The sequence below is a fragment of the Vipera berus genome, assembly GCF_964194415.1.
Source record: "Vipera berus genome assembly, chromosome: 8".
Taxonomy (NCBI): Eukaryota; Metazoa; Chordata; class Lepidosauria; order Squamata; family Viperidae; genus Vipera; species Vipera berus.
In genome coordinates, this window is record NC_138211.1 from 6908829 (window position 1) to 6935766 (window position 26938).

The 26938-nt window shown below is 43.3% G+C and overlaps 1 protein-coding gene across 1 annotated transcript; it reads left to right on the plus strand.

Moving 5' to 3' along the window:
• The first annotated feature begins 2608 nt into the window (after positions 1-2608).
• Positions 2609-25394, plus strand: ADAMTS8 (ADAM metallopeptidase with thrombospondin type 1 motif 8). The gene is made up of 9 exons (XM_081333542.1): positions 2609-3976; positions 15716-15955; positions 16074-16206; positions 17708-17875; positions 18938-19236; positions 20066-20249; positions 21033-21205; positions 22598-22773; positions 24638-25394. The coding sequence occupies exons 1-9, from the start codon at positions 3308-3310 to the stop codon at positions 25386-25388; spliced, it is 2793 nt and encodes a 930-aa protein (XP_081189668.1). The 5' UTR covers positions 2609-3307; the 3' UTR covers positions 25389-25394.
• The last annotated feature ends 1544 nt before the right edge of the window (positions 25395-26938 follow it).

Below are 26938 nucleotides of genomic sequence, written 5' to 3' on the forward strand. Positions count from 1 at the left end.
AAAGCGCCTTTGAGAATGACTTGTCTGAAATTCTTTGGTTTCCTTCAAAACCATGACTAATCGCAGTTGTTGAACTTCTGGGAGGTGGCCCGTTGCCATTTTCACATGGAGGGCTCAGAAATATTGCCGCGTAACCTCACAACTAGGCTTCAGGCTATTTCTGAAGACACAGAAAGAGCCTCCATCTTCATATCACTTCTGGCAGAGATTTCTCACGCTGTTCGGGTGCACAACATGGACTGTGCCCGGTTTATCTCTCCGCTGCCTTCACCCTTCCAAAAATAAGAGGTCGCAAAAGAAAGTGACCGAGCTCCGTTTTAAAGGAAGATTATTCTTTTCATTTGAGCCTTTTGCTTCTTCTTCAAGGCACAGCATGCCTGAATTTATTGAAACTAAACCAGGAATTGGGAATGAAAGGGTGTCTCGTCACACAGGGTATTTTTTTTTAACCTTGTGAATTAAAAATACCATATTAATACTACCCTTGAGTTTGCCTTTGTTTTAAGACTGGCTGCAGCAGAATCTCACAGACAGGGACTATTCAGGAATGGTCTTGTAGCTTCAGAATTCCTGTTTGATGCTAACTGTTACTGTAGTAATACTAGTAGCAGCAGCAGTAGTAACAATTATGAAAGTTATGTGTTGCCCAACTTTTAGTGACTCTGGACAGTTAACATTTTCTTTAAAACTTTTTTTAAAAAGTGAAGAATAAACATAGCAAGACTGGGTGGAAAAGGAAAGCAACCTACACAGTCCAAAGGAGGGCCCACTTTCCCTCACCAGGTTTCTTCACAACTCTTCTACACAACAGCTGAGTGGGAGTCTCTTAAATCTTGGGGGAGCCTTACCTCAGAGGACAGGGCCTGCCAATAAATGACATTATTTAATCAAAGAATTCCCACGAACGCCATTCTTGGCTATTCGAGCTTGCCGGCCTGGACTGAGGGTTTTGGGTTAAGGTTTTAATTTTTAATTATTTTAATTGTTTTAATTATTTTAATTATTTTAATTATTTTTAATTATTTTTAATTATTTAATTTAATTTTATTTTAACCTGTATATATATATATTGTACTGTTTTATTTGCCCTGTAAACCGCCCTGAGTCCCTCGGGAAAAGGGCGGTATATAAGTTGAAATAAATAAATAAAATAAATAAATAAATTATCAACTGCGGCAGATCAAATCAGCCAGACAGATGCTCTGGTGGTAGGTTATTCAAGCATTGCCACGTCCTGTATGTTTGGGACACTCTTTTTTTAAAAAAAAATTAAAAATGCTTTTTGATTTTCATCCACATTTCACCTTTTCCATTCTGGTTATTGATTCAGATGCCTTCCTGTGCTTATTCGAAAAGGATAGAGTGGCATTCTCTTAAGCCCTGTTTTGTTTTGTTACTTTTTTTTAATCGATGAAATTATGGAAATATCTGGTCTATTTGTAGCTGGAATTTGAAGAACGTGCTTAAGAAATAGGGTAAAAGTCCAAGAACGTACATTTGAGAGATGTGGGTCATGTTCTTTGAGAAATCTTAAAACAAAGCATATCAGTCACCAGGATTAAAAAAATAATAATAATTACATGCAATGGACAATTTGAGAAGAAGGGACCTTCCAATAGAGTTGGAAGGGACCTTGGAGGTCTTCCCCAAGATGAAGTCGAGTAGAGGATCCACGAAAAAGGGCAAGGATGAAGTTGACTTCTGTCTTCTATTTCTAATGCCGAGAGTCCTGCAAGACTTTTTATTATTACTTCTAAGAGGTTACTATGCACCAGCAAAGAACATAGGAGAAAGTTAAGTTCTGAATAATACAACCAACACAAGAAAGTATGACAAACAGCAAATTCCCCTGTCCCTCACCCACCCACCCACCCGGGTTCCAAACAATTGATGAAGAAGAACTGGAGACTTTATTACATTTCATGACATCCCTACCCATTTTCCAGAAATCTTGGCTACCCCCAATTGAAATCGTCAAGATGACAATCTTGGCTTCAGTTCCTCCTTGAAAGCAACTTTGGGGACTGATGCCAGCAGTGTACGCGGGAGAGGGGGAAAGGATGCTTCCATTCTCCTCCGGTTTGGAAATTTCTCTTGGGCAGATCATTTTCCACCTGGAGCTGGGAGGAACCACGTCCCACCTCCCACCACGAGTGGTTTTAAGGCAGAGTAGAATCCGTGGAGAGAGAGAGAGAGAGAGAGAGAGAGAGAGAGAGAGAGAGAGAAGTTGGGAGGACCGTGTTTTTTCCCGTGTGGAAATTCCCGATAAATCAAGGACTGCAGTTTTGTTGGCTGCGGGATCGATCTGGAGCTGGGAAAGAGTTAACCGAGAGAGAATAAAAGGGTTTTGGAGTGGGGGGGGAGAGGGAGGGAGAGAAAACGTTTGAGCTGACACTTCATCTGGGGAGGCGGATCCTCCTGATTCCTGATTGGCCTCAAGTTCCATCCCAAAACTCCACCACCCCCTCTTTCCCCCCCCCTCTTTTCCTCTCCCCCCCCCTCCCCAATTCTCCTCCTCCTCCAGCTCTCTGCTCCCTGGGGAGGAGAATGCAGAATAGTGAGCGAGATCAAAAATAAACCTCTTATGTCAAAGCAGAGGAAAGAAAGTATAAATACCGGAGCTCTTTGCAGCTTGCTCTGCAAGGAGCTACTCAGGGAGAGCAAGCCCTCGTCCAAGGAAGGCAAAGAGGGTGGGGAGGTAAACTCAAAGGGAGAAAGAGAAAAGAGAGAGAGAGAGAGAGAGAGAGAGAGAGAGAGAGAGAGAGAGAGAGAGAGAGAGAGAGAGAGAGAGAGAGAGAGAGAGAGAGAGAGAGAGAGAGAGAGAGAGAGAGAGAGAGAGAGAGAAATTAGAATTCCCCAAGACTCTTGGATCTCTGTGTGCTTTTCCCAACTGGACAAGTTGCCTTGCTGGTGCTGCTGTTTCTTGCCTGGTTTTGTGACAGTTGCTTTTGCAAAAGTCCAGGAGGTCCTGAGGAAGCTGAGTAGGTGAAGAAATCCACGGTTGGGGCAGAAAAGGATTTTTTTTTTTCACCTTTTGCACCCTGGGCAACTTTGCTGCTAACTCAGCTGATCCCTTATTTTATTTTATTTTATTTTATTTTATTTCTCTCTCTCTCTTCAACCTTTGCCTCGTTCTGTCTCTCTGCTTGATTCCTCGTCCTCCGTTTTGCAGGATTGCACCCTTATCTCAAGCCAGTTGGGCACTTGCTTCTCTGGTGAATCTCCACCCCCCTCTCTCTCTCTCTCTCTCTCTTTCTCTCTCTCTCTCTCAACTTGTCTTCTGCTCCTTCTCCAACTTCTAGCATCTATGCCACTTCCTCTTCAGCAGCAATCCTTCGCCGGCTGGAGGGCATCTCTCTTTACGCTCTTCTCCTTGTTGCTGCTTCAAAATGCCTGGGCATTATCTCTCCAGAATAGCGACAACGATGTTCAGGAGGTGGTGCCCGTCTGGGGAAACATGCCTCTGGGCAAGGGCAGGCAAGCTTCCTTCTCCATCACGGCCTTTGGGAAAGTGCTCTTGCTGCATCTGGAACCCGATGCCAGCTTCTTGGCTCCTGGGCTGAAGATTCAACATGTTGGTAGAAGGGAACCTGTTGGGTTCTTGACGGAGAAAGAGGAGGAGGGTGTGAAGCTCAGAAGATGCTTCTACTCGGGGACTGTCAACGCACAACCAGACTCCCTAGTGGCCGTCAGCTTATGTCAGGGCATCCAGGGCTCCTTCTTTGTGGATGGAGACAAGTACGTCATCCAGCCCCAAACTCGTGGAAGCAAGGATCCCCTGATGCAGGTTCATCAGATCCAGAAGAGAAGTTGGTCAAAAGAAGCTGCCAAAGACAGGCGAGGAGGGGAAGCCCAGCTGGAGCCCAACAGCACCACCCTCCACCGAGCGAAGCGCTTCACCTCCCAGGCTCGCTATGTGGAGACCCTGCTGGTGGCCGATACCTCCATGGTCCAGTTCTATGGGCACGATCTGACGGTAAGGGAGATGCTTTTTTACTCCTCCTTATCTTCCCAGGCTCAGAACTCAAGAGAGTGCATGCCAACTGTTTAGAACAAGAAACGGGGCATTCTTGTTGCATGATGGAGCAGGCCACCTTGATGAAATGCAGCTGCATTTCATGCTTACCGTGGTAAGCCCTGCAGATCTTGGAACGTTCCGTACAAATCACATCGGAGTTTTTGCAGCTCACAAGAGAGCGCCTGAGACTCTCCCAGTGGGAAAGGACTAGGTAGTACAAAAGGGGAAAGACACAAAGAGGGCCAGTGTGAAGGTACGGACAGGGTCACTACAGGACAAATATGGTGTCTTTAAGCTTGCCTTTTATAGAAGAGCAGAATCCTCTATTAACCGAGGCTCGGAGTAGCTAGGGAACAAGGATGTTTCCCATGTGCTGTAAAAACCTAGCCGCATTTTCTTCAGACTATGATGTCATTGCATCCTGCATTCTCCTTCTCCTGACTGGCATCCCGGGATGAGGCCAAGCGACATTTCAGATAAAGTCACGTATGCTGCTGATACAAGTTACAAGAGAAAGCTTAACACCTAGATGATATTCTTTTGGCTGCAGTCCCGGGGCTCCAGTAACACTGAGTTCCAGCGTGACTATGGAAATTGGCTACTGCCTCAGCAGGTTGGCAGGAGAAAGAGATATCTGCATTTTTTTTACCCAATTTCTATAGATATTCTGATTTGGCCTCCTGCTCCTTGTCCCTGGGGGTAAAGCATCTAGTAGAAGCTGAAAGCCTGGTGTGTTCTTTAGCAGAAAGTTAGGACTCTCTTTTTCTGTATGTCCTCTAAAAAAATTTTTTTAAAGAAAGTCTACCTTTAAATTCCTTCCCTCCCCTCCCCTTGCAAAAGACTTTTTAGATTTTGGGAGTCTGTATGATTGCACATTAATATTAATACCATTCAGTAAAATGTAAGGCGGAATACTTTGATTTCCCTACACTTAAGGATCTGTGCTCTGTACCAAACTGCTGGCAATATATATATATAAATATAACTATAAAACAATTTAACATGATAGGCACGAATGTGTCATATTTTGGTGTCTTCTGAATGAATGCAAGATCTACCATATTGGACAGTTCAGGTTCCTCTTGCTTAATCCTTGGCAGATTATAAACATTGCTTAGCTTGTCTGGGAAGAAGACAAGACTAGACACCCAAACCATATGTTAACTTTCAGATCCTGGGGAGTATGGTTTGTTTTGTGTCTGTCTGCCTCAAAAAGAGAGAGAGAGAGAGAGAGAGAGAGAGAGAGAGAGAGAGAGAGAGAGAGAGAGAGAGGGAGGGAGGGAGGGAGGGAGGGAGGGAGGGAGGGAGGGAGAGAGAGAGAGAGAGAGAGAGAGAGAGAGAGAGAGAGACGGGGGGGGGGAGAGAGAGAAGAAATTCTGCTTATTTTTTCAGTTCCCTGAAGAAAATATTAAACCTGAGTAACTCCATGCCAGTTTCCATGAAAACATGAATTCAAATCTACTTGCTCTAATTGGAAAAGTGTTCCGCCTGGAATTTATGTCCAAAAATGCTCTGACTGCTATGTTTCAGAGAATAAATTAATCTGTTAAGGACAGTACGTGAGAAGAAAGAGAGAAACGTTTTCGTGCAAAGTTCTCTAACTGCATTTGTAAAATTTATTGGCTTTGCTTAATGTCAGTTAAAAGATTTTAGGATGGAAATAATCGGGGGTGGTAGACGTGATCAACTAGCGAAAAATAAATAAAAAGAGCAGCTGAACTATGCATTGTCGTTCCGTTTAGCAATGGAAATAGTGTTTGGTGTGTTCAGGGGTTTGTTGTAACTCTGCCCTTCCACTTGACTATCATCTTAGGACATGACTTGGGATGATCAATATATGATCCTCAAACTAAGTGTGTATGGAACCCATGCATAAATCATATAATGGATGAAAGAGCTTTTTAAGTATCAGCATTTGTTACATGAAAGCAATGAAATTTGGGAAACCTGGCCTTTTATGTAGCATTCACATAAGAATTGCTGTATTAACTTCAACCCATTACTGAGTTCCCTCCTACATCTGACCTTGAATTAGCACAAAACCAAGTAGCTGTCCCCACTGCTTTTATTATCTTTGTTTTGAGTTGCCCCCCCCCCCAAATGTTGACTTGTTCAACAACCCATGACCCAAAAAACCCATTATTTGGCTAAACACATGAAGCCCATTGCTGATTAAACCTATATTTGCTTAGCTTCCTCTTAGCTGATATCATGTTCCTTCAGTCCATTCAAACTGACTATGAAGGCTATTTAATTCATTACTTCGTGGTTCACTGGTTATACACACACGATGCATATTTAATTTTTTAAAAAAATTACAACTAAAACAAGAGATGGAAACATTCCGGTAGATTATGATACATAAATGCATATGTTTAGAATTCACACATCTGCCCATTTGGCAGAAGTAAGCTAACAAAAGGGACAATTCCTGCCACACGTTTTCAAGTTTCAAATGACACACAGTCTAAAGAGAGACCTCCGTTCCAGAGATGGACAATCATCTTGGTATCTGGAGGCACTCCTGTGTGTGAGAACCTCTACAAACCGGCGCATTCTGTGTTCTTGACAATGCATATTTGAAACTCAAAATAGCTGTATGTTGTTGAAGATTCCCAGTCATCCAGGTAAAGTTGTCTGAAAGTTGAGTTCTTTGGATGAGCAGCAAAAACATCTCAAACCATCAAGAGTTCCCATGACTCGACTTTCAGTCCAAATTATAAGACAGGTGGGGGCTGTTTGGTTGCTGTCTGTGGCTTTTTTTTTTTTTTGCAGTTGTGGTTTCTTCCCCCCCCCCTCCTGTTCCCCTGATTCTGAAAACCAAGGATGCTCTTCTAGTTATCTATGGAGATCCTCAGTCATCCAGGTCACGGTTGTCCTAAAGGTGCTTTTTCAAAAGGCAACTGGACTTTGTTTTTCTTTGGACGATGCTCTTCTAGGTATCTGCAGCTGGAATATCAGCATCCGATGCACCCTTGCTAAGAAATTCACAGTGATTTAGGACAGGACATTTTTTTTTCTCAAGCTCTTCCGGGAAGGTGGTTGCCACAGACAGAAGCCACGGAGGCCTCCCTGCCAAAGAGCTGTTGACTCCAGGGACTGCTAAGGTTTTCCATCCTTAACCTGCACAATGACTTTAAGTTCTGTGACGGATGTAAGTGTGTCCTGTGCCTGCCATTGGTGGCTTCTTAGCCGTCCCACCTGTTGAATGCCATCAAGAACGTGCCATTTTGTTTTGTTTCCCCCCCAAGAAACAGGATCTGCACTTGATCTGGCACACTAAGGTATGAGCAGAACACCTTCTGCTCCTGCGGCCCTTAAATTTAAAGAGCACGGTCCCTGACTCCAGCCAGCGACGGTATCAAGCTACTCGGAAAAATATAGCCTTTTTAAAAAAAAAAAATGTTCTTCCAGGGTCTGTGAAAACTCTGCCTTCTAGACGGAGACATAGTGTTAGAGCTAGGCTGTTCTGCCAAAAGAGATCTTTCTTTATTCCCAGCATCTTCAACTAACCCTAGGGTAAAATGAGTCTCCACAGCCACGACTCATTGCTTCCTTAATTGTTTTTTTTTCTTTTTTTAGAAACAATTTGCAGAGTACATAATCATCACTAAGGCTTGGTTGTAAACTCTTGGTGGTCTGCCACATCTTTTCTCTGACCGCCATTAGACTTTAACAGGTGTCTCAGTCACTGCCAGCAATTCAGCAAGGAAAGCTTCCCCCAGCCACAAAAGTGCAAATGATGCAGAAAGAGCTGTCTGAGTTTTGTTGTTTTCTTACAGACCAACTAGGTAATACTATCAGTGCACCCAGCTTCCTTTGTGCCAAGGCAGGACTAGAACTCACAGTCTCCTGGTGACTAGCCCAAAGTCATCCAGCTGCTTTTGTGCCTGAGGAGGGACTAGAATTCATAGTCTCCTGGTGAATGGCCCAAAGTCACCTGGCTGTTTTTGTGCCTGAGGAGGGACTAGAACTCACAGTCTCCTGGTGATTGGCCCAAAGTCCTCCCGCTGCTTTTGTGCTTGAGGGACTAGAACTCAGTCTCCTGGTGAATGGCCCAAAGTCTGTTTTTGTGCCTGAGGGACTAGAACTCACAGTCTCCTGGTGATTGGCCCAAAGTCATCCCGCTGCTTTTGTCCTTAAGGAGGAACTACAACTCACAGACCCCCAGTTTCTAGCCTGTTGCCTTAACCATTGCACAAAACAATGTTGGAAGAAAACGACATGGGCCATGCAACCTAGTTTTCCCCCTGTAAGATAGCCTGTGATACTGATTCAGGAATGAGAAAAATAGCTTTTCTGCAGTCAGTGTCGACAGGCTACCACCTCATCCCACATAACAGGCAGAAAAATAAACTATGCACACCCTGGTCAATGTTTTTCCCCCCTCCTGCTGAAAGATAGAGATCAGGGATGTCCAACTTTGCCCATTTTACAATTTGTGGACTTCAACTCTCAGAATTCCTCAGCTAGCATGGCTGGCTGAGGAATTCTGGGAGTTGAAGTCCACAAGTCATAAAAGGGCCACGGTTGGCGACCTCCAATATAGATCCTTCCAAAAGTATTCTGCCTTTTTTGGAGATGCTCAGAAGCTGTGCTTATTTTCTTAAAATTGCTGTCCAGGTGCTACAATCCAACAGGAAACTTCAGAATTTCGATAGTCTTGGTGCCGAGGATTCTCTTTGATCTGTGAGCTGCCTGAGATTGGGCAATCCTTCAAAGCAGAAGACCTTCCTCTGGAAAATAGGACATATGGCCACCCAGAGCAAGATTCTTCTTAGCTTCCTCTTCTATGGTCTGTGTAATGTTAAACAGCTGCTTTCATGTGGCTTTGTAGTGCCTACTGGCAGAGCGAATATCAATTATGAAGCATTCTGGTATGGAAAACACGCTTCAAAAATGAGTGTTGTTATTCTGAAGCTCAACCGTTGAAAGAAAACTTAGGAGAAATTTCCAGGCCCAAAGAGAGAGACAGGCCAGTGTAACCTTAACAGGTTTGCCCTAACACTTGCTTTCAACAGGGAAAATTTCAGATATTCTACCAAAGTTGATTGTATTTATAAGCTAGGATAACCACTTTTGAGAACCAGTTTGGTCTTGTGATCAAGGTGCTGGACTAGGTACAGGGCACTTGAAATCTGTCTTAGGCACAAAAGTCAGGGGTGACTTTGAGCCAGTCAGTCCCTCTCAGCCCTAGGGAGAAGGCAATGCAAACTAGTTCCAAAAATGCTGCTTAGAAAACCAAATAGTATAGTTTCTGGGAATTATTCTAACTCAAAGACAAAACAATTTTCCTTTCCTTCCCTTCCCTTCCCTTCCAAACTTTCTTTCTTTTTCTTTCTTTCTTTCTTTCTTTCTTTCTTTCTTTCTTTCTTTCTTTCTTTCTTTCTTTCTTTCTTTCTATCATCTATCAATCCATCATCTATCTATCATCATTTATCATCCATCCATTATTTATCATCTATCATCTATCAACCATCTATTATCTATCATCTATTATCTAGCTAGCTAGTTAGCTATCAATCATCTATCATTTATCACTTATCTAGTCTCTACCCATCATTCATCATCTATCCATTATCTATCTATCATCTATTATCTAGTTAGCTAGCTAGCTAGCTATCAAGCACCTACCATTTCATTTATGATCTATCATTTATCATCTATTATCAATCATCTATCAATCCATCATCTATTATCTATCTAATTTATATGAAGAACATGAAGAACAGTTGGCTTGCTTCTTCAATGTTCAAAAAAAACCCCAACCCAGCCACTATGTAGATGTTGAAGATGCAAAGTTGTACATCTCTGTAACCAGTGTGACTAATTAGCTCTAATTACATATATACCTGAGATAAGGCTTTTCCAGCTCTATTTATTGTCTATTCACTGGAGATACTACCAATTGCCTCTCTCGCTTTGTGCATGCAAAATGCGTGCCATATCACTGTGCAAAAAGCCACATGTGTACTTATGCAGAATATTTCAGGGGTTTGTCATCAAGCAAGCACTACGTTTGCAGTGCAGAAGTGCCAAGTGGATTATTCCCACTTGTTTATCGTGTGGTCCAAGCACATGCCAAGGATATGAGTGTAGTTAGGAAATTGTGCAGAATCTCAATATTTAGGTGGAACTGAGTCAGTAGAATTTTTTTCATTGCTGTTATTGCCACTGACATCTAACAAGGACGCTATTTTTAATTTGATTACAAGTCTGGGTCAAAGAAGATAATGCACGCAATGGGGGAAGAGGAGGGCACGTTCCGAGAAAGCTGATATGGCTTTTCATTGTTGCCTTTTTTAAAAGAGCTGTCAGTGATGGGCTGTGATCTAAATGAGTATAAGGGTAATTGAAGAAAGTTGGAAAGATATCTGGGCTCAGCGCTGAATCAAATTCTTTGAACAAAAGGTCACAGATTTTAAACCTGGGTCTCTAATTAAAACCAGCAGTGACTGCAAAGACTTCCACCGAGGATTTTCATGCTATTGCTGGTCAAATGGGGTTCTTTATCAAGTATCATGGTTTACTCCAGAGCAAACCAGGTTTTCTCAATGTGAAGTTGATTTTATTTTATTTTTTGCTGGCAAAAGAGCAGGAGAAAGGAATATAAGAACATGTCAGATGGGACACCAAACAAAGGTGGCTACTCAACTGGCTTCAAACAGAAACTTCTTTCTAGCTCCCCTTTCCATCTCCCTCCATTTTATTTGTAGCGTAAGGAAGAGGTGAGAAGTTGTTAGGGCATTTACAGTCAGACAAGGAGATCGGGAGGTGGGGAGAAAAAAAGATTAACTTCCTTTTAAGTGGAAAAAAAATAGCTTTGTGACTTGGCTCCCTTCTGCTACACTGGATAGAAGGATGATCCAAGGAGATAAAATAGCCACTTTGTTGACTGTGGAGACACCTACCCTTTCTCTGAAGAAGTGTTTCGGTTCTTTATCTCAGGATTTCTTCATAGAGTAGCTAAACCACAATCTGGCCAGCCAACATTTCAGCAAACTAGGTGGCATGAAACTGGGGTTGGTTTATAGCTCAGTGTATTGTGCAAACCTAGAAAACGGTCTTAATATGGATAAGTCATGGAAATGCAGCATTTAATAGAATAAGAGAATAACAGAATAATAGAGTTGGAAGGGACCTTGGAGATCTTTTAGTCCAACACCCTGCTCGAACAGAAGACCAGATGAATCATTGACCAGTCTCTTTTTTGAAAGCCTCCAGTGATGGAGCACTTCTGAAGGAGAGTTGTTCCATTGGTTTGTTGCTCTCACTATTAGGAAATTTCTCCTTAGTTCTAGGTTGCTTCTCTCCTTGGTTAGTTTCCATCCCTTGATTCTTATCTTGCCTTCTGGTGCCTTGGAAAATAGTTTGACCCCCTCGGCTTTGTAAAAAGGTAAATGTAAAGGTTCCCCCGCACATGCGTGCTAGTCGTTTCCGACTCTAGGGGCCAGTGCTCATCTCCGTTTCAAAGCCGAAGAGCCAGTGCTTGTCCGAGGACGTCTCCGTGGTCATGTGGCCGGCATGACTGGACACCAAAGGCGCACGGAACGCTGTTACCTTCCCACCGGAGTGCTCCCTATTTTTCTACTTGCATTTTTACGTGCTTTCGAACTGCTAGGTTGGCAGAAGCTGGGACGAGTAACAGGCGCTCACTCTGCTACGCGGCACTCTGCACTCTGCACTCGGCTTTGTAGGAGCCCCTCAAATATTGGAACACGGCTATCATGTCTCCCCTAGTCCTTCTTTTAATTAGACTAGACATTTGGGAAGCTAATTTGCTGTTTTTGGCAATCAAACTAAGCAAATTAAATGTATGTTTGGGTTGTGACTGCACAGACTGTACATGTTTCCCTCTCCGCCTCTCACCTGCTTAATTTTTTCCCCCTGAAATTCTTTTAATTCATAATAAAATTAACAGAAATCTAATGTGACAGAAAGCGTCGACCTCTAGAATCAGGTTTGTTTTCCAGAAAGCTTCCATGTGATTTCACAGGCATTCACAGAAAATGATGGGAAGGTAATAATCCACCTGCCTTTTTTTTCATTTTGTTTTTAAGGCAACTCAACTCGGTAATGGGAAAAGCATTCGGGGCAAGCAAAAACATGACTTGGGGAAGTAGCTTTATGAGTTTGTCCTTTAATAATTGGCCTTTTTTTCCTTTTTCTATTTTTGCTTTTATGACTGATCATGTTCATTGTTTTAATGAGAACCACAATTGTTCTCAAAATTGGTACCCAAAGAGTCTTTATTTGGGTACAGATGCTAAATTTAGCTGTTTGTGTGAATCGCCATCTGGTTTGGATCTATATTTTTCTTTCCCCAAATACATCAGGGATTCGTGTTCTCTCTCTCTCTCTCCCTCCCTCTCTCTCTCTCTTTCTCTCTCCTTCCCTCTCTCTCTCTCTCTCCTTCTCTCTCTCCCTCCCTCGCTCCCTCTCTCTCTCTCTCCCTCCCTCTCTCCTTCCTTCTCTCCTTCTCTTTCTCTCTCTAACAATTCATGTGGTTTAGGAACTTGCTGCCATCAACCAAGAATGATTAGAACGCAATGTTGCCTTCTAATAACATTGCAAGCAGGCCTTGTACAAACCTAGACTTGACTCAGTGAGGACATCTTTGAATTCTCTAGAAGCCTATGGCTCAACCTCCAAGTCCATTGTGCATGCCCATGGCTGTTGAGTACAGAAAAAAACAACAACTTACAGACAATCCTCAATTTATGACTACAATTTATGCTGCTAAACAAGGCAGCTGTTAAGGGAGGTTTTTTCACCCCCATTTTATGACTTTTTTGCCACAGCTGTTACGCAAATCACGGCAGTTGTCAAATAAGTCATGAGATCGTTAAGCAAATTTGCCTTCCCCACATTGTCCCTGTTTGCTAGAAGCCAGCTGGGACGATCACAAATAGCGATCACATGACCCCGGTCAGAAATGCATGCCAGTTGCTAAGTGCCTGGATTTTGATCACATGACTCCAGGGATGCTGCAATGGTTGTAAGTGTGAAAAACCATCCTGTCGCTTTTTTCAAGGCCGTTGTAACTTCAAATGGTCATTTAATGAATGGCTGCAAGTCAAGGACGACCTGTATCTTTCTGGCCAGTCAGGTGGCATTCATGATGGCACCAGTCTGGTGGGACCACCAGAGCACAGTGGTGGTGCAGTGGTTAGAAGGCAGAATTGCAGGCTAACTCACAGCTCACTGCAGGAGTTCGATTCTGATTCCATCCTTGCGAGGTTGTTAAAATGAGGACCCAGATTGTTGGGGAGCAAGATGCTGACTCTGTAAACCACTTAGAGAGGGGCTGTAAAGCAGAATGAAGTGGTATACAAGTCTAAGTGCTAGCGGTCCTTCTTTCCTTCATGCTGCGCAGTGGTTAGAATGCAGTACTGCAGGCTAACTCACTTCTCACTGCCAGCAGTTCAATTCTCGCCGGCTCAAAGTTGACTCAGCCTTCCATCCTTCCAAGGTCAGTAAAATGAGGACCCAGATTGTTGGGGGCAAATATGCTGGCTCTATAAACTGCTTAGAGAGGGCTGTAAGGCACTGTGAAGCAGTATATAAGTCTACGTGCTATAGCTATTGTTATCCAAGAATCAATCGGTTGCTACTAACCAGTATAAAGTTCCTACTTTTGCTGCTTTTCTTCAGTTTGGGTATAGTCAATCAGGGAAGTGCATTGTCTTTCTCAGTATTCAGACTACAACATTGTCTGCTTATGACCTAACAGAATATTTCCATCCTTTATGGGGATTCAGCACAGCAATGCATTGGTGATAGATAGATAGATAGATAGATAGATAGATAGATAGATAGATAGATAGATAGATAGATAGATAGATAGATAGATACATACATACATACATACATACATACATACATATACACACACACGTGTGTGTGTGTGTGTGTGCGCGCATGTATAATTACAATCCATTTTCAGCAAATAAAGGAATATTAGTTAATCTAAAAGAAGAAAAGCAATTAAATTGCTTAGTTCATCTACCAGATGGGCTATTTGGCTTGGACAAAGGGTAAAGGGTGAACCATTAGCAGAGGAAATATTTTTTCTAATTGACCTTAAACCTCACTCGTGCAGCTTGATTTTAAAAAATGATGACGTATCCAAGGCACCAAAGAATCGCAAACGGTGCCAGGGAATAAAGTGGCTGCTTGCTCTTTCTCCATATTTTTATCTGTTGTGTAACCGATTGCATTTTTCTCTCATGAGTTAGTGCCAAACCAAGCTGGAATTCTGACTCACTGATAAGATGTTAACATCAGCCTTATGCATAGCTGAAGTGTCTGACCTATGAAGTCATCTCCCTTCCATCGTCTTGACCCAAACAGAAGGTTCAGTGATGTAAACCCTTGAGAGCTCACGCAAATATCCTGGACAAAAATGTGTTCCATTCACAAGTACATCATGTCATGTGACTCCCACACACTGTGCCTGATTCACTGCTTTTTATAGAGCTCTCCATAAGAAGCTTTGTTGCGATTCTCATAAATAAGCTGTCCGAAGTCCGTTGCTGATTTGATTTGGTAGATCGGTTCTCTGGAGGCCTACAAAACCCAGGATTTGCACATTCTAACCAAGGATTATTAGGTGCTCTGCAGTACAAGTATAAAACCTGTAGTGGCTGGAATTAGCATGAGTTAATCCAATTTACTGATAAGAAGGGCCACTTTCTGTAACAGCCTGTGTGTGCATGATTAAGATTGTCAAATTGCTCGACTATCAGCAAGAATGAGGCAAAACTGAACTCAAACTCTCTGGAAACAAGATCATATTTCCTAATCAAAAGCGTTGTTAAAACAAAACAAAATATGAACAGGTCAACACAGGTATTATAACCCATCAGTGTGACATTTGCTTCACTCATGGTGCACTTGAATCCAATTTCCTAAGATTATTTATTTGGATTGTTGTTAATGATTGTTCTCTTGATCACTTCTGCTTGGGCTTGGTGCTGTATAATAGGTTTCCAAGCTGCAATACAAGCAGCTTTATTTGTGGGATGTTAGGGCCATGGCAGGGATTGTGTGTGTGCTGCCAACATAGCCTGGGAAATGAAGCTGGGGAGTTTTTTCTCAGGGTAGTGAAACTGATTTAAGGATTATAGCATTAATTAAATGAGATTTCATCATGCTTGCCTTATGAAATTAATTAGAGAATAGGCAAATGGCCAAGACATTAACCAGAGATATACATTTCTCCTTTGTTTTGTTTTGCAGTCTTGGTGGTTATGAAAGGATAGATTGGTTCTCAATCCAAAGAACCACTTAAACTTTTTGGTGTTGGCAGCAAATTGTGCTGAAAACAAGTACTGAGGCCACCAGAATTCGCAAGAAAAACGCATAGCTTTTATTGCTTCCTGCTTTTCCCACAATTAGGAGTTGTTTGTCACGAGATCAAATTCTCCACCGAGCAGATACTCTACTGCAGTGATTCTGACTCTACTGCTGGCTGTGGAATTCTGGGAGTTGAAGTCCACATATCTTCAAATGGCCAAGGCTGAGAAAATCTGCTCTACTCTGTGGCTTGTCACATGACCTCTAAGCACTGCAATGTGTCACGCACAGTGCAAAAGAAATTCCAGTGTAAACGTTTTTGAAGGAAATAATAATGTCACAGTTCTATTTCTTGGAAATACCACTTGGTTTATTCTGTGTCTTTGGTGTGTTTTTCAGAATCACGTCCTCACCTTAATGTCTGTAGCTGCTCAAATCTACAAACACCCCAGCCTGAAGAATTCGATCAACCTGGTGGTGGTGAAGGTCTTGGTGGTGGACAATGAAAAGGATGGACCAGAAGTATCTGACAATGGTGGTCTGCTGCTGAGGAACTTCTGTAATTGGCAACAGTTCTTCAACCCTCCAAGTGACCGTCATCCAGAACACTATGACACTGCAATCCTGCTGACAAGACAGGTATTTAGATGCAGGTTGGCTGAGAGACATCTTGAAGTTGATCTGGTAGAAGAGTGGAGAACCCTTCCTTTAAAACTCAACATTCATATCATTTCCATCTTACCTTTCTCAATCACAGGATTTCTGTGGACATCAAACCTGTAGAACCCTTGGAGTGGCTGAGACTGGCACCATGTGTGATCCGAACAAAAGCTGTTCTGTGATAGAAGACGAGGGTCTGCAAGCAGCTTACACCTTGGCCCATGAACTAGGTAGCTGCCATGCCTATCTTGATGCGTGGTCCGTCACTGTATCAGAATCAACATCTGCCTTGTAGAAAAGCTACCCTTACATATTGTAGGTTGCATTCTCAAGTTTGGCCCATAAAGGAAGGATGATAGGTGGGGTTGTTGATACTACTCTGAGCTAGGTGGTTTTCTTGCAGACATTTCATTACTCAACTGGGTAACATCAATGCATTGAAAGAAGCTCAGAGAGCACCAAGGACTCTCCAGTTCAGCCCTTAGCTACAAATGTTCTCTTCTGAAAGATGATAGATTAAATAGCTTTCTATGATGACATGTGGAGAACCTGGAGGCACCATAATGACATAATATTCCCAAATAGCATAAAACTGTGTCTATGCATATATATTTTTTAAAAAAAAACATGGTTGCAAAGTTATAGTTATCTATATTCCAAGGAGAATATTCTGTATGTGTTGTAGCTCCAACATCACGATTTACAATTTTCTGGGAAAGCAGTTTGGTGCCCGAAAGATATGAGTGCATGTTTCAGGTGTCCATTCTTGCTTGGAAGTTCTAGTTTTGACAAGTATATTATTATATTTCAATCCTAAATCAGAAAAAGATATCGAGACCCTAGAAATTGTGCAGAGAAGAGCAACAAAGATGATAAGGGTCTTGAAGCTAAACTGTATGATGAACGACTGGGGGAACTGCATATGTCCAGTCTAATGAAGAGAAGGGCTAAGGGGAGTGGTGGGATTCAAATATGTGAACAACTGGTTCTCTGTGTGGATGCCACTTCCAGAAGTCCATTCTGGGCCTGGGCAACAAAAAAATAGCTACCAGTTCAGCAGAACTGGTGCAAACTGGCTGAATCCCACCACTCCATCCATCCATCCATCGATCCATCCATCGATCCATCCATCGATCCATCCATCGATCCATCCATCGATCCATCTGGGCCTGGGCAACAAAAACTTAGTTACCGGTTCTGCCGAAGTGGTGCGAACCGGCTGAATCCCACCACTGGCTAAGGGTGATATGAGAGCAGTCTTCTAGTACTTGGAGGGCCATCACAGAGAAGAGGGAGTCAACTTATTATCCAGAACACTTGTGGGCAGGACAAGAAATAATAGATGGGAGAGCATTAAAGAGAGATCCCAGCAAGAACTAAGGAGAAATTTCCTAACAGTGAGAAAATTATTCAGTGGAATGGTGTGCCTCCGGGCGCTCCTTCTCTTTCAAGAAGATATTGGACAGCCATTTGTTTGGAATGGTATAGGGCAGGGGTCGGCAACCTCGGCTCTTTTATGACTCGTGGACTTCAACTCCCAGAATTCCTGAGCCAGCATAGCTGGCTCAGGAATTCTGGGAGTTGAAGTCCACGAGTCATAAAAGAGCCGAGGTTGCCGACCCCTGGTATAGGGTCTCCTGCTGGAGCAAGGAGTTGGACTAGAAGGACCTCCAAGGCCCTTTCCCACCCAGTTGTTCTATGCTCTAACCACCCATTTCTCTTTTTTTACAGGACATGTGCTCAGCATGCCTCATGATGACTCCAAGAGCTGTGAAAGGCTCTTTGGGACATTAGGAAAACATCACATGATGGCTCCATTGTTTATTCATTTAAACAAGACTCTGCCTTGGTCCCCCTGCAGTGCCATGTATATCACAGAATTCCTGGATGGAGGACACGGTACGTATCCTCATTTGTGTAATCATGCTGAGCGATGGCCTGTTTGTCCATGTTTGTGCGATCAGTTTCAATCCTTGCAAACAGGATCAGGTTCATGTTTCAAAGCGCCCTTTTTGGAACCAAATCCTATGCATGGCAAGCTGGACTGTGTTGTTGTTGTTGTTGTTGTTGTTGTAAGTCAGTTTTGTATGAGCAGAGGAGCACAGCACTTTAAGCCACCAATAAATTAAATATTGTTTTTTGGAGAAACGGAGCTTTGATCAAAAATTTAGTCATCTGTTACCTTCATTTTAAAGAACGCTTCACAGATTTCGCTGTATCGAATGCAAATTGATGCCAACTGTCTCTTAATTTTATAGTATTTTCTCTGTTGCAAAGTTTCCTAAAAGTCCGTTTTTAAAACATTCTAAGCTTCGATACAATTTACTTCTCAAAACACGGGTACCGAGGTACAGAACTTTTACAAACTTAATTCATAAACTCTTAAAAATGGGACGGGGGGTTGGATCTTTGTTATGTGTTCTGCTAACTTGATGAAGATATATTACAATAGTTTACATCAGTTTGAAGCTCCTTGAGATAAATGGATGCATGGATGGATGGATGGATGGATGGATGGATGGATGGATGGATCGATGGATGGATCGATGGATGGATTGATGGATGGATCGATGGATGGATGGATGGAGTGGTGGGATTCAGCCAGTTTGCACCAGTTCTGCTGAACTGATAGCTATTTTTTTGTTGCCCAAGCCCAGAATGGACTTCCGGAAGCGGCATCCACACAGAGAACCAGTTGTTCACATATTTGAATCCAACCACTGGATGGATGGATGGATGGATGGATGGATGGATGGATGGATGGATGGATGGATGGAAGGATGGATGGATTTATTCATTGGTTTATTTGTTTGTCTGTTTTATATAGCTAGAGTAGAAGGATCAAGACAATAGCCACGACCAATTTCTGCTTTATGGACTTCTTTAAGGTCCTCATGGAAATTTGGCTGTAGGGTTAATACATGCTTTGAGACAGTCTTTCTGCTCTTTCTCTTTCCCCAGGTAATTGTCTGCTTGATGAACCAGTCCAACCGATTGCCCTCCCGACTGATCTCCCAGGCCAAATATCACTGTACAACTTAGACCAGCAGTGTCAGCAAATATTTGGCAAAGAGTTTCGACACTGCCCAAATGCCACACAGGAAGTCATCTGCTCCCAGCTTTGGTGCAAGTTGGAAACTGGAGAGCAGCTCTGCCACACCAAAAATGGCAGCTTGCCCTGGGCTGATGGGACACCCTGTGGGCCAGGGAAAATGTGTTTGGATAGCCACTGCGTGGCACAGGATGCGGTGATGCCCAAGGTAATCTTACAGTGAGACCACCTGTCTCTGATAAGGTAGAAATAGCACACAAAGAACAGTGATAGTGTTTATTTGGTTGGGACTAAAATCAGATGTGAAGAACCAGCCAAGAGAAGATACCCAAAACTTTCAAAGCTCTGTGCAATAAATGACAGAATATAAAGAGGAGAGGACAGAGGAGAACTATAGCTATTACTCTCTGGCTGATTGGTTAGAATTAGAATGGTCTTTCAGTTGCTACAAAGATCTTTTGCTGTGTTTATTTCCTTTGTTTATATCTGACTTTTATTATTTTTATACTAACTCAAGGAGTACCTAAGACTTCCTCCCCCTCCTATTTTCCCCACAACAGCAACCATGTGAGGTGGGTTGGACTGTCCCAAAGTCACCCAGTTGGCTTTCATGCCTAAGGTGACACTAGAACTCACAGTCTCCTGGTGATTGGCCCAAAATAATCTAATCAGTTTTCATGCCTGGTGAGAACTGAAGTCACCGCCTCCTGGTGATTGGCCCAAAGTCACCTACCCAGCTTTCGTGCCGAAGGACAAGACTAGAACTCACCATCTTTTGGTTTCTAGCCTGACGTCAAACTGGCTCTTCATCCAAAGCAGAGAACAGCATCTCTCGGGGACCTTTTGTCCCCATCAGGTGTGTTCTTCTCTCTCTTTTTCTAACACAACTGCTACAATAGTTGGAGCAAAGCAGAGCATTTTAGTGTTCCTTCAACAGAGGGTAGATGGAATCAGGCTTTAATAGCAACCTGGGAGAGAAGACTAGTCTCTCAGTGACTTCGCAAATAAGCCATAATCCAACAATTTGTGTCTTGCAGCTTGCTGTGGATGGAAACTGGGGTCCCTGGAGCTCATGGGGGCCGTGTTCCAGGACATGTGGTGGAGGGGTGCATTTCTCTTATAGAGACTGCGACAATCCAGTGCCTAAAAATGGGGGAAAATACTGTGAGGGACAAAGAGTCCAATATGAGTCCTGCAACATTGAGGAATGCTCCCCAACCGGTAATTTCCTCTTTTATAGCAACGTTTGCTATCAAGTGTTAGACATTTGTACTGAAATGGCTTGTGCAGAAATGAATCAATAACCCAGTAACTGGATATCTGCTAGAGTTGTCTGAATTTTTACCCCCTTAGTTTGGCACTCAGGGTGAAGATGCCTCCATTAAGGCTGTGTTAACCCAGCAGGTTTTACTGCCATTTAGAAGCATCCCACAGTCATGTGACTGTGTTTTACAATGGCTTTGTGGAAAACAAGAATTTACTACCTATAAATTGCATCCATAGCAAACCATTGATTCGCTTAATGACTGTGATGTTTGCTTAACAACCACGGTGATTCACTGCAAAGAAAGGTTGTAAAATTGGTTCGGTCACAGGACTGACCCACTTCATGACTGCCGTAAGTTACGACCATGAGGGGATGCTACATTACAGTCAAAACATGAGGACTAGCGGCCATATGCCATAGCTGCACTCAGCATAGCCCATGTGGGACTTGAGTTAAGGCACGCTGCATATCTACCCAGTAGAATTATTTGCTTTGGAGATGAAATGTCAAATAGATGTATTCTCAGCTAAATGCAAATTACATTTGGTGGAAGTGAAGTTAGAGTTAGACCCGACAGGAGTTGTAGACTGTTAATCAGGTCCCTGCGTTACTTTCAGATCAGAGAATAGAGATCAAAGGTTTTGCAAATCACTGGCCTGAAAGTGAAATGTTGAAAAGAAGTTTTCATGCTCTCCATGTATCCACCTTCGTGTGGATTCCTTTCCTTCCCATTGTAGACAAGAGCTTTCGAGAGCACCAGTGTGAGAAATATGACAGATACAACTTCACCGACTTGAATGGAAATTTGCTAGAATGGGTCCCCATGTATGCGGGAGTGTCTCCTCGTGATCGTTGCAAGCTGATCTGCCGGGCTAAAAGAGGGAATGAATTCAAAGTCTTTGAGACCAAAGTAAGAATTCTGTTTATGCATCCACCATTTTTACAGATTTCCAAACCTCTTACATGCTAAAAGTTTTCCAAATTTCCCTGTTGTTAGTGTGGGCATGAATACAACTATGTTCTCCTGGCTAGGAAGAAAAACAGTGTTTCCTATAAAATTGGGGGCGTGGGGGGAAATCTATATATTGCTTGAGGCACAGATGAATAACTCCCATCAGAATTATTACATCAGTCTTGGTTGGCCAAACACATCCGTGCCTCCTCTTGTGTAGCTACTTACAAAGTTTATCTAGAGAGGATAATCCCTATTTTGCGAGACAAATACTGTGTTTTCAGTATTAATATTATTAATTATTATAAGGACAAGAGTAAGGGACGCGGTGGCTCAGTGGGTTAGGACACTGAGCTTGTTGATCAGAAGATCGGCAGTTTGGCAGGTCGAATCCTGAGTGCCGCATAGCAGAGTGAGCGCCTGTTACTCGTCCCAGCTTCTGCCAACCTAGCAGTTTGAAAGCACGTAAAAATGCAAGTAGAAAAATAGGGAGCACTCCGGTGGGAAGGTAACAGCGTTCCTAGACGCCTTTGGCGTCTAGTCATGCCGGCCACATGACCACAGAGACGTCCTCGGACAAACGCTGGCTCTTCGGCTTTGAAACGGAGATGAGCACCGGCCCCTAGATTAGGAAATGACTAGCACGCATGTGCGGGGGAACCTTTACCTTTACCTGTAAGGACAAGAAGTAACGGGGGGAGCTCATTAAAGAGAGATCCAGCCTAGAAGTAAGGATAAATTTTCTGATAATGAGAACAATTCATCAATGGAATAGCTTGCCTCCTTAAGTTTTCAAAAATAGACCGGACAACCGTTTGACCAGGATGGTATAAGGTCTTCTGCTTGAGCAAAGGGTTGGACTAGAAGACCTCCAAGGTCCCTTCCAGCCCTACAATTCTATGTTCTATGTCTGCCACATTTGCACACATTTACCAAATGTACAGAAGGATCTGAACATATCCACACATGCCTAAACCCACATGTTTGAGAATTTTGTAGCACAAGATGTACAAAGCTATATACTGTATATAGAGATAGGTCATGCATGCCATGCCTATAATGCAACATTGTTGATGCAATATTAAAACACACTTTCCAAAAGCGTGCAGATGAGGAGCAGTAATAACAAAAGCAATGAATATGTCTGAAATGTAAATGAAAATACCCGTCCATTTACTATTAGTAAAACAAGAATTGACCGCAACAAAAAATCAATAGCTGTGCACATTTGCCTTGTGATATCTGTATGAAATGTATTTAAAGGGATGTCTTTCCAGCCATTCGACATACAGTGAAGAGTGATAGTGGGTAGGTCAACTTCATTTTATTCTTCCTTTCTTTCCCTATCAGGTGATTGACGGGACAACATGTGCCCCTGATACACTCTCTGTCTGTGTGCATGGACAGTGCATCAAGGCCGGTTGTGATCATATTATTGGGTCTTCCAAGAAACTAGACAGATGTGGAGTTTGTGATGGGGACTGCTCAACCTGCAGGAAAATATCCGGCTCACTCAACAAATCCAAGTAAGAGATGTTTTGCAAAGCTTGGTGAAGAATACACAGTGCTCAGTTAGAGCTGAGTACAGAGTTCTGTTTAAGGGACGCGGTGGCTCAGTGGGTTAGGACGCTGAGCTTGTTGATCAGAAGGTCGGCCGTTTGGCGGGTCGAATCCCGAGTGCTGCATAGCAGAGTGAGCGCCTGTTACTCATCCCAGCTTCTGCCAACCTAGCAGTTCGAAAGCACGTAAAAATGCAAGTAGAAAAATAGGGAGCACTCCGGTGGGAAGGTAACAGCGTTCCGTGCGCCTTTGGCGTCTAGTCATGCCGGCCACATGACCACAGAGACGTCCTCGGACAAGCGCTGGCTCTTCGGCTTTGAAACGGAGATGAGCACCGGCCCCTAGAGTCGGAAACGACTAGCACACATGTGTGGGGGAACCTTTACCTTTACCTTACAGAGTTCTGATGAACACACACACACACACACAAATTCAGAAAAATAATCTTTCAGTGACCATTGCAATTAAAATCCAGAAATCCTTTCTAGAGCAGAATGTGACCTTTTCCAAATGGTTTTGCATTTTCAATGCCAATGTGAAAAAGGTGGGAAAAAATAAATAACTAGGATTAATCATCCACAATGGCCTAGAGGTGCAGATGCTTCCCTCACCCTCGGAGGTTGAGAGTTCAATCCTAGGCAGTGACAGATGTTTCTCTATCAGGGCGCTGCAAAATATCTGCTATGAGCTCCACGTAGGGGTCAGGAAGGGTGTCTGGCCAGCAAACGCTCAGTTTCATTCAGTTGCCCTGACTCGTCCCCAATAAAAGGGATTACAGCATCGTAAAAAGAAGAAAAGGAAAAAAAACCCAGAGTATTCATATTTAATTAACTGTATTTTACATGTAATTGACGTCCATTTTGCATTTTGTTTTGGTCCCATTATTTGTATGTCCTGAATATTTCTGAAACTAGTAAGGTAAAGGTAAAGGTTCCCCCGCACGCACATGTGTGCTAGTCGTTTCCGAGTCTAGGGGCCGGTGCTCATCTCCGTTTCAAAGCCGAAGAGCCAGCGCTTGTCCGAGGACGTCTCCGTGGTCATGTGGCCGGCATGACTAGATGCCAAAGGCACACGGAACGCTGTTACCTTCCCACCGTAGTGGTCCCTATTTTTCTACTTGCATTTTTTACATGCTTTTGAACTGCTAGGTTGGCAGGAGCTGGGACGAGTAACAGGCGCTCACTCTGCTACGCGGCACTCGGGATTCGACCCGCCAAACTGCCGACCTTCCGATCGACAAGTTCAGCGTCCTAACCCACTGAGCCACCGCGTCCCTTCCTGAAACTAGTAGCCCCTTTCAAAGGCAAAGAGTCACCCTCAATGCAAAAACAAGCACCTGAATAATGTAGCAGGATATGATGGAAAGGAATGGTTTCATTTTACCCCATTGGGACCCCTGGTATTTAATGGTGTAGTGCAGGCATAGGGCATTTTTGTTAACATTCCTGCACATAATAAGAGTCTTTAGAGATGCCAAGCTCAGTTACAATTTAAAGCATGGGTCCCCAACCCCCGGTCTGTGGACCAGTACCGGTCCGCAGCATGCCAGAAACCAGTCCGCACAAACAAGGAAAGCCCCATCCACAGGATGCAGGCAGCACACAAAACCACGCCCCCTCCGGTCCGCGGGAAAACCTCTCTCCACCAGTCCCTGGTGCCCCAAAGTTTGGGGAACCTCTGATTTAAAGCATTTTAGCCTTTGCAATTGCCAAAAGAAAATAGGGGAGCAGGATGCTTCTGGATATGGAGCGATAGAAGTGGTTCTTCAGCAGACCTTTGTTCACGCTGCTGTTTAGCTGACGTTAACAGCCATTTCTCTCATCTCTGTAGGTTTGGGTACAACGACGTTGTCACTATTCCAGCAGGAGCAACCAACATTGACATCAAGCAGCACAGCCGACGAGGAGTGAGGCATGATGGGAATTACTTAGCTCTGCGGACCCTGGATGGCAAATACCTACTGAATGGAAACTTCACTGTCTCAGCTATGGAACAAGACATTTTTGTGAAGGGGACTGTCCTGAGGTACAGTGGTTCCCTGACCACCCTGGAACGCCTCCAGAGTTACCAGCAGCTCCCCAAATCCATCGTGGTTCAGGTGTTGACCGTTTCCAGTGAGATGTTCCTCCCAAAGACCTTTCCCCCGCCCAAGGTGAAATATAGCTTTTTTATCCCCAAGGACCTCCAATTCAGCAAGCAGAAGATCAAGGAGAAAAGCTTGGCCAACATGATCAAGCCCTTGCTGACCTCACAATGGGTTCTGGGAGATTGGTCGGAGTGCTCCAAATCTTGCAGTTCAGGTTGGCAAAGACGAACCGTAGAATGCCTGGATGTGGAAGGGCAGCCTTCATCCACCTGTGACAAGGCCCTCAAGCCTATGGACATCAAACCGTGCAGTGGTCTTCCTTGCCCAATCTGGCAGATGGGACCCTGGTCCCCCTGTTCCCAAACATGTGGAGAAGGAGTGCGGACACGAAGCGCCTTGTGCATTGACTACGTAGGCAAACCTGTTGCCTTCGAGAAATGCAATTCGTCACAGCCCCCAGCAGCGACTACAGTCTGTCTGCTCCAGGAGTGCTGAAGTGAATGGAGGGCTGACGTGCAATCCAAGAAGCCTCTGTAACCTAGTCTAACTACTAACCTAACTCAAACTAGGCTTGGCATCTCCAAGCAAGGAAGTAGTTTTAAGGCCAATGGGCACTCATTGACTTGAAGAGGCCCTATTTCCTATTACCTGTTTGAAAGATTAGAAGGCATTGATTACCACCACCACTACCCCACCCCCCATTCCTCTCTCTCTCTCTCTTTCTCTTTTGCGCTTTTCCTCCAAATTGACATCTACCTCAGTGGGGGGAAAAATAGAATTTTTGATAAATCATTTGATGTTTTGGAGAAAAAAAAATGTCTGCAGGTCAATACTTGGTAACTAAGGGAAATTCATGCGCTAAGTGGTCCCTGCAGGTGAGGCAAAACTCACCTGCAGTGTCTTTGTGAGTTGGATTTTAGAGACATTATTTAAGATGCTGTTATTCTTGCGATGCAAAGGTAATCCACATGAACACAGTTGTGTGCATCCTTCAGTTAGCAAAACAGCTGCGGTCTTTGGGGAGGGCGGACACACAAGATTCTGTCTTTGATATTGGCAACTGGTAAGTCAGTCCTTGGCTCAGTTGATGCAAATGAAGATCGGGGTTCATACTTTGGACAAATCAGTTCCAGGGAGTTTATTGGGATGATATGCAGGCTTATGCAATGTTTATTCAAATACAGTATAGTCCTTGACAGACGACCACAATTGAGCCCAAAATTTCTGTCGCTACGCGAGACATTTGTTCAATAAGTTTTGTTCCATTTTACAACCTTCCTTGCCACAGTTGTTAAATGAATCACTGCAGTTGTTAATTGTGAATGCGGCCTCCCCATTGACTCTGCTTGTCAGAAAGTCAGAAACTTTTAATTTAATTTAATTTATTAATATTTCTATACCGCCCTTCTCCCGAAGGACTCAGGGCGGTGTACAGGGCAAGAATAAAACAAGAGTTACAAAAATTAAAAGATAATTAAATACATGCCCATGAAAACAGTTGATATATTAATAAAAACCCCAATAAAATGATAATAAAAAACCCCACCGGTGATCACATGACCCAGGGAAACGGTGATCACATGACCCAGGGATACTGCAATCATCATAAATATAAGTCAGTTATATCAAGTGTCTGAATTTTGATTGCGCGATCAAGGGGGATGCTGCAACGGTTGTCGGTGTGAAAAGCAATTCAGTGCCGTTGTAACTTTGAACAGTCACTATGCAAACCGTTGTAAGTTGAGGACTATCTGTATTATTCTAAGAGTTTTGAAACTGCAATGGTCCATCAGCTGGCATTCTCTGCAATTCACCATGAAATCTTTATCAATAGTTATCAATCTTTATTATAGGTCCTCCTGTTAGATGAGATGTTATCCTACAGCAGCACACTCATATTACCATTCATCTTAGCACTGGAGATTCAGAATAACAGATGTAATCCCCGCTTCCCTTTGTGCTCATATATCATTCATCATTTTGGAAGCTTAGGGAGCAATACGGATGCCAGCGCTGGAGGAAAGATAACTAAAAATATATGGGTA